At 43.7% G+C, this 7,795-nt stretch overlaps 1 protein-coding gene across 1 annotated transcript; it reads right to left on the reverse strand.

Annotated features, from left to right (window-relative positions):
• Positions 1–840: 840 nt before the first annotated feature.
• LOC104459535 (T-complex protein 1 subunit zeta) lies at positions 841–7,789 on the reverse strand. Its single transcript, XM_010079663.1, has 13 exons — positions 7,734–7,789; positions 6,117–6,251; positions 5,356–5,529; positions 5,090–5,193; positions 4,287–4,397; positions 3,602–3,761; positions 3,239–3,321; positions 2,971–3,067; positions 2,416–2,563; positions 1,989–2,122; positions 1,773–1,875; positions 1,378–1,450; positions 841–1,191 (listed from the first exon to the last, which is right to left on the reverse strand). Exons 1-13 carry the CDS (start codon positions 7,734–7,736, stop codon positions 1,119–1,121), a joined length of 1,398 nt encoding a protein of 465 aa, XP_010077965.1. The 5' UTR covers positions 7,737–7,789; the 3' UTR covers positions 841–1,118.
• Positions 7,790–7,795: the final 6 nt, after the last annotated feature.

Below are 7,795 nucleotides of genomic sequence, written 5' to 3' on the forward strand. Positions count from 1 at the left end.
CCGGGTAAATGTTTCCGGGACCTTCGCCCGCGGGGGAGGAGGAGCTGAGCCGAGGCGCTGGTTTGAGGACAAAAGAGACGCTTTCGGCACATGGGGCGCACAGGGAAGGGTGGAAAGCATTTCACCTTCCTCCAGGAAAAGGCTCCTGCGAGCAAAAGCACCTCCACCCCGGGGACACTTCAGTGCTTCGTTTGCAAAAGGGGGGTTTTTTTTCTGTTTTTTTTGGGGCTTTTTGGTGATTTTTTTTTTAAGTTGGTTTTATAGTCATTCAGCCAGCCACCTGGGACTAGGGCAGGAGACTCCTGTCTAAGGTAACAAAGCACAACTGGAATTATGGAAAAAAAATTTAACTGTGGGAGCCTGTTCCCCTCTCATAAACCCAACCATCTGTTCTAAATCTAAAGATCTCTTCTTGATCTAAAGATACAATTCTGCCTGGAGCTAGTATCTAGTCTGTAAGACTTTAATGCAGCACCAAAAGTGTTAAAAACCTACCTGCATGTCACAACAAAGATGACTCTTCCACCACACCCTTCAAGCCCTTGTGGAGCACGTTAACTCCATGAGCGAGGACAAAGCCATGAAGGGACTGGCTTAACCCAGCTTTGCGATGGACTGAGTCCAGGTCTGACCGCTCACCCCACGAGGAGCAGAGCCTCCAGCAGTATTTCCACAGCCCCCTCGAGAGCAGGAAGACACAGCCACGGAAAGTCCTGAAATCAAGAATGGAGTCCAGCAGGCAGAGCTGGGAGCCACGAGCTGCACATGGAGGCTGCAGCCCAGCCCTCACCAAGGCTGTACGCGGAATGTTAAAGTTTTAAATAACCAGCACCCAGAGAGCACAGAACGTAACAGTTTATTGGGTCAAAAGGAAAGCAACTTCAGTCGTACACTTCAGTGAAATAAAAAATAAGTAACTGTTTTCAGTGCCAAATATTTGAATAGTTGCTAATATTCTGAGCGGCCACGTTTACCAAGGAGGGGCTGCTTGTTACAGCAGAGTGACTTCTGTTCTGGGAGAATCCCCCACGGCTAAGGAGCGCCTTCGGGTGGATTTCTGAAAGACATTCCACAGGGCGCGACCAAAGCTGACCACCGTCAACAGCAGCAGATTCAACTCAGCCTTTAAGGGAGGACATTCCAGCTCGCATGATTTCATCCACCAAGAGAATGTTGCTAGCGATCACCGTGCTAGAATAATTAAATAAATAACATTAGAATACCCATTTTGACATAGTTCAAAAGACAACTCAGCTTAATTTCTGCCTTTCAAGACTAGTTCCTCTACACGGAATCCCTCGATTCCACATTACTCCATCAATTTCAACAATCAAACACCCATTGCTATTTGAAGTGAAAATACTTAAAAACATTTACCATGAATGCAGCAGTTGCTTTTTGACATTATAATTATCCCAGATTCCAGCTGCTGCAGCTACCATTGGCTCACCTACAAAAGAAGTAAAACAGTCTTTGATTAACCAGTTCGCATCACTCAATGCAAGACTTTCCACTAACATCTGATATTACTTGCTACATCCAACGCAGTGTTACTGTGTGCTTGATCTTCACAAAAAACCCTCAGAGAGCATTTATGTCCTCCAGCACTCAAAGCCTGACTGCAGCAAGAGGACACCTGCCGAGGCATTCTGCACAGCTTTTCATGAAATGATGTGTAGCCTTCTGCATTCAGAGTGATTTTACTCTTCCTGGAGCTGAGCCATGACGGTTTCTTACTATAGCATCATCCCGTTCCTTTAGGAAGTTCTTACCAGTGTTCAAATCGACTCCAGTGAGTTGCCCCGATTCTGCGTGTTCTGCCTGAACCTTCACTAGTGTTTCCTGGGGATCGTAACCAGAGTTCTGAGCGAGAACCTTTGAGAGAACAGAGACATTATTTCATGTTGGTAATTAAGAGAGACCTCAATGAGAAAAAGTGATCAATTTTGGCGTGCTTTAAGGTCACTTTATTCAGGAGTTCCTTATACCTTAGGAATGATGAGCAGGGCGTCAGCAAAAGCCTGAACTCCAAGCTGGGCTCTTCCTTTTACATTAGGTTTATGCTTAACAAGAGCATTAGCTACTGCCACTTCTAACGCACCTGCGCCTGGAACCACACACCCTGCAAGGGGAAAACACGATACTGAGACTTCACAGTAAGTGCCCATCTCCATTTAAACAGTTAATTTTTAGTGTAGTTTGATCTCCTCCGTCATCCTTTAGAAGACAGCTTGTATCTGATCAGGTAAGTACTCACAGTTATCAACTACTTGTAACACATGAGGTGTCAGAACAGTAAAAGCCCTTCATGTTGAAATCTACTCAGTCTGACTGCATCACATACCAAGGAAGGTATTTTTCAAGGTGAATTCCAACAGAAGATCCTTAACAACGCCAAACATAGCAGAGACTTACCATCCTCAATTGCGTTTTTAACGGCACGCAAACCATCTCTGACTGCGTCCTTGATCTGTGTGAGCGTGTGCTTATTCGGTCCCCTGATCAACAGGGTGACAGAGCGGGGGTTGTCGCATTTCTCAATAAAGGTGTATTTCTCTTCACCCTGTAGAACAGGGTGAGGTATTCATGTCATACATTTGCTTAATCAACATATACACACAATAAAAAAAAACCTGAACGCTTTCAGATTCAGTTCTGCACTAACAGCACTTCAAGAAGAACAGAACCTTATTTCTGTTTTCTCAATTTTACAGATATTAAAAGCAAAATATGGAAATAGCAAGAGGAAAACACACTATGATCAGAGCAAATATCCCAGTAGATGTTCACACGCGAGTGGACGCTGGGATGTGAAATGCCATCAGCCTCTATTCATGCTCCAGCGTAGCTCTTAAAATACTCAAGAAAAATTCATGCACAGGCACACCAAGACAAACGAAAAGCTGGCATCGAGTGAGGTCAGTAGAGGCATGTTCACCTGGCTGCAGCGGGAAGCCCGGCTGTACTCACCAGTGTGTACTCATAGACGAGCCCTGCGTGTCCCAGGCAGTCAGGAGTGAGATCCTCCACAGAGTTCATGGCAGTACCGCCACACGCAAGGGTCAGTCTGAGAGAGAACAAACAGAACTTCGCACTTGCTTTAGATTCAGTGAAATCTTAAGTCACTAACACAAGAAAAGTATTTCAGCACATAGAACATTCCTAGGTCTTGAACAGTTTGCTGTTCAAGTTTGGAAGAACAGAGTTATTTTACCCCCTCCTCTCCCCAGGAACTGACCTTTCCATGTTCCTCCTTTTAGCTCTCCGCAAAGCAACGATTCCTTCTTTCGCAAGTGCATCCAAGGAAAAGGGGTCAATTCCCTAGAAACAAAGGAAGTGACCATCAGGATAAAGAAAAAGCTAAAAACACCCTCTCTCAGTCTGACACTAAGAAGTTCTTCCTCAGGGCTGAATCTCTTGCCTATTTCAAGTAGGAACGGCATGCATACATTCAAAAGACCATCAGCCTAAATTTAGCTATTTCTGTCTGAAGAACTGTACAAAGTGAGGGAAACAGCACACGGCTTGCCAAACCAGCATTTCAAATTATTTTTTTTTTTTAGTTTTTAATTTTTTTAGTTAGTTATACCCTTCATCTCACCTTCTGGTTGATCACAATAAATCCTTTATCTGAATCGCCACAGACCCTTCTTTTCAAGTCCATGATTTTTTTCACTCTGTCTTCAATGAACTTTCTTTCTGCTTTCACTAGTTTCTCTCTCTCTTCAGCACTTTTATAGAAGAATCCAGAGGTCACCTCTCTGAAGGAGGAAAAAAAAAGCCACGAAAAGCAGTAAAACAACTATCCTCTGTGCTGCAGAAATAAACATAAGGAATCAATCCTTTCAACTACATTTTAAAAAATGATCAAAACAGTACGAGACTCTCCCCAAAACCAGCACGCAACGTGCAGCTGTTCCTGTCTCCAGTTCAAAGCTTCTCCATTTGAAACTGAGCAAACTCTGAAGTATATTTAGCTGTTCACTCCAGAATAGAAAATTTTGCCCAAGAAAGGAAGGAGCTCCAGACACTGTTCAGTGAAACTACAAAATAAAAACCACTATGAAGCTCTGCCTCTCCAAGATGTTTTCTCAGCCACCAGCCTCCCTTTTCCAAAAAAGGACTGCAGAAGGAGCTTCACCTCTTCCATTCCACCTTCTACACTACCTGCCTTGCTCTAGAAGACTCTGTGCAGTCCTTTTGGTTCTTATTTAAGCACACCTTAAATAAATGTCTTTTTCAGACAGAAGCATCTTCTGCTTCTCACCTTGCTGCTGTGTACTTACGTTTTCTCATATTCTAGAGACACGTTGCAAGTAAGAACATAAGCATCTTCCACTCTTTTCTTCATGTCAGGATGACGAGCACCATGATCCAAAACCAGGCCCCTAATCAGCCTGAAAGATTAAAAAACATTTAAGTGTGTCAACACAGAAGACACACACTCCACGGAAGTGCAGACTAGTCAGACAACTGTGCAACTGGCCAAACACAAACTGCCCGTGCACTTGTGTTGGGATTAAACAATCACCGTGTATCCCACCTCCAAGGGCATGCCCATTCTCACATAAAAAGCATGCCAACCAGAGTGTGAAACAGGAATTTATTCTGGCATAGTGTCTGACTGCAGTAGCTACTGAGGAAAGCTAGTGCAGAATTCATCCATGCCACTGACGTAAATGTAAGAGCCCATGGAATATCCAACTAGGTGACTACAATCCTGTTTCCATTTACCAAATTTTAAATAGACACAAGCCTAAAGCAGAATTGAGCCACAGACACTACTGCTAAGAAAAAAACCATATATATATACACAACATCGCTATAAAGCAAATAGCCACATCTGACCGAAGTGAAATAGAAGTCCAAGCCAGTGTTACTCTTAAAAAAATCTCGTCAGGGAATCAAGTTCACTGCCTGGGGAACTTCTGCTGTCTAGTTAACTCACACCCCAAAATCTGTATTTCTGCCTTTCTTTCACCCCCTTAAGACACTCAAGTTGTTCTTCTAAAAAGAGAAAAAAAACCCCATGGGCTACTCAAAGGTCAGGGCACCACTAATCTGAAGCTCAAGGATACTCATGACTTACGTTGTGTCAGTTTCCGATTTGTGCTTCATCTCCATAATCTCTACCATGTGGAGGTCAATAGGCTCATCTGGTTTTCTGACGGTCAAAACAGAATCTACTACAGCCTGGAAGAGAGAGGGGGTGGAAAAAAAACCCAAAAGAACCATTAGTCTTCTAAAAGTGCCAAGTTCACAGCTTTCCATTCACCCTTCACTCACGTAACAATCACAGCCATTTAAAACCTGGACCTCTTCACATGGAAAGAGGCAGAAAAGACATTCACTTACCTCTGTCAGGATGTCAGCAAGCTCGGTATGAACTTTAGTTCGGAGGGATGTTCTGGCAACATCTACAAGGGTCTCCCTGTCCATTTCCTTGGTTACTTTGACCTGCTCCAAAACCTCAAGTGCTTTTTCCTTTGCAATCTCAAATCCTTCTGCTATTATTCTAGGGTGCAAACCCTAATGCGAGGCAAGAAGGGAAATCATTAGACAACAGAAGACAAAATGGCACTTTTTCACACATTCCACCTGTGGTTTCAACACTCCACGTTAATATCAAAACACACGGAAAAGTGAAGAAAATGTACTGTCCTTCTGAATACATGTAAAAGGAATGTAAATCCTTCCAATGCAGAGGAAAAGTACAGATTATTCTAGCACAGAATTGAAACCAAGGGAACTACAAAGAACGCTTGGGTGTTCACTGTGCAATGTGAATTCCTATTCTGTAACTTCTACTATCCACATAGTACGTAATACCAGGGAGGATCTCCTTGATAATATACAAGTAAAAGCAGCATTTTAACTCACAAAACCTTATTAAAAGCTACCGTACCCACAATAAGCAGTTTTGATTTTGAATAAGTCTGAAGTCCTCCTCTCTGGCTTTTCCCCGCTTAAGTTCTGTGACGCACTCATTTTAAGCAGAAATATATATTCATTCTCATGTTTTACTTATGAGTATTAAGCATTAAACAAAACAAGTTCAACTGTCTCAGACAAAGCTTGTAACTTGTCCACCTACAACAGAAACACTGCATACATACCTCAGAAATATAGAGATCTGCCTGCTTGAGGAGTTCTCCAATGATCAAGACATTTGAAGTGGTACCATCTCCAGTGATGTCATCTTGCGCTGTTGCCACTTTTGCTATCAAGGAGGCTGTGGGGTGTTGTATTTGCTAAACAAAAACAAGAAGCTGAGCAGTAAAGTCTTATTGCACTGGTACAGGAAGCGAGCAATCTGAAATCAGCTAACAAAATACTAGCTGATATTTTAATGATTCGAGTTAAATTTAGCAGGTTTCAACAAACACTAATTAACAACAACGATCACTTTGATAATAGGTTGATTGAATTAATCCATGTAACACTATTTCTTCCCTCAGATTATTTATCTATACACAAAAATGTTCAGTGCCAACAGCCAAACTAGTCCTCAACTCGTTATGAACTTGACAGAGTCCTTTTTTCCTCCAGGCAGCAGATGCACCATCGCAACTAGACTGCTGCTGGCACCAAAACCAGCACGTTTGGAGCTCATTTAGGAATTTCTGCATGATCAGTGCTGTACATAACGTACCTGGTTTGCTATTCCTCTGGCAGTTTATTTTACTCATTCTTATGAAATTAAAGAACATTGAATTAGTTTGCTGCTTGTCAGTTCCTCTGGTAAGTAGTACATTTGGTGTTTCAGCTACGAGCATCACGCCTGTCTGGCCAAACTGGACAACCAGCACACGTGACCTTAGGTTACTTAGAGAATTTAAGGAACACGCGTATCACTTGGCACCTCCAATGGCTGACTGGAGTATTTTAGCCTAGGCTGAAGCCTATGAACTCACAGAACAGTATCCACGTTTGAAACGGTTGGTGCTTTATACTTGAGCAAGTGAGATAAAATAGAATAGGACCATTTATACTGTTATTCAGCTTTCTGACATTGTTATTTTTCAAGTACTACTTCTAGCCTGAATGAAACAATTGAATGATTTTTTCCTATCTGCCCGATGACCACGTATATAAACGCCAATACTTTATGCTGAATTACAGCAGACAGCTGGTGGATGCAATACTCCACCCGCGCTCACAGGCAGGGGACAGGGACCAAGTGCAACCCCACAGCCTCAGGACACAGGGCCCATGGGGAAGGTGGCCACACCACCAGCCCCCAGCACGTGAGACTCCACAGGGCGACCCCCCCACACCGTGTAACCTTCATTCCTCCAGGGGGGAAACTGTGATACAGTCCCAGACTCGACAAGAAAGCGATGTGAGCTGCATCCATCACCCAGACTGCAACACCTTCCAGGCCACGCAGCCATGGTGAGCTCTGTCCCAGGCCTGCTCAAGTACCGCAGAGGGATGCTATGCATAAACTGAAGGCAACAAAAGTGCTACTATCATGATTTAAACTGTCCATATTTCCTTTTGAATTGCCAAATTAGCACACAAACTTTATTCAGCATCTACCAAACTGCGCTTCTTTACCTTCTTCCCAAGGGACACTGGCATCTCAATGCACGGGGCTAAACACCACAGAAACACATCCAGGGGCAGGAGGGGTCTCAGCAGAAGACCCTCAAAGCGAACACGAGCAGCCTCCTGCCTCCCAAAGCCCACCCCCCAGGCTCCCACCCCCGCTAGGGCAAGAACTAGCTCACCATTTCCTGCAGCAGCACGTTGCCATCTTTGGTCAGCTTGATGTCTCCAGCCCCCGACACCA

This window comes from Pterocles gutturalis, unplaced genomic scaffold, assembly GCF_000699245.1.
Source record: "Pterocles gutturalis isolate BGI_N339 unplaced genomic scaffold, ASM69924v1 scaffold16759, whole genome shotgun sequence".
Classification (NCBI taxonomy): Eukaryota; Metazoa; Chordata; class Aves; order Pterocliformes; family Pteroclidae; genus Pterocles; species Pterocles gutturalis.

What these genes read in the sequence shown, in the direction of transcription:
- LOC104459535 (XM_010079663.1), bottom strand. An exon ending in TCTCTAGAATATGAGAAAAC is followed by an intron (nt 3,762 to 4,286) that starts GTAAGTACACAG and finishes TTCCTCCTTCAG; the next exon opens with AGAGGTGACCTCTGGATTCT. An exon ending in AAGCAACTGCTGCATTCATG is followed by an intron (nt 1,192 to 1,377) that starts GTAAATGTTTTT and finishes TAATTATTCTAG; the next exon opens with CACGGTGATCGCTAGCAACA.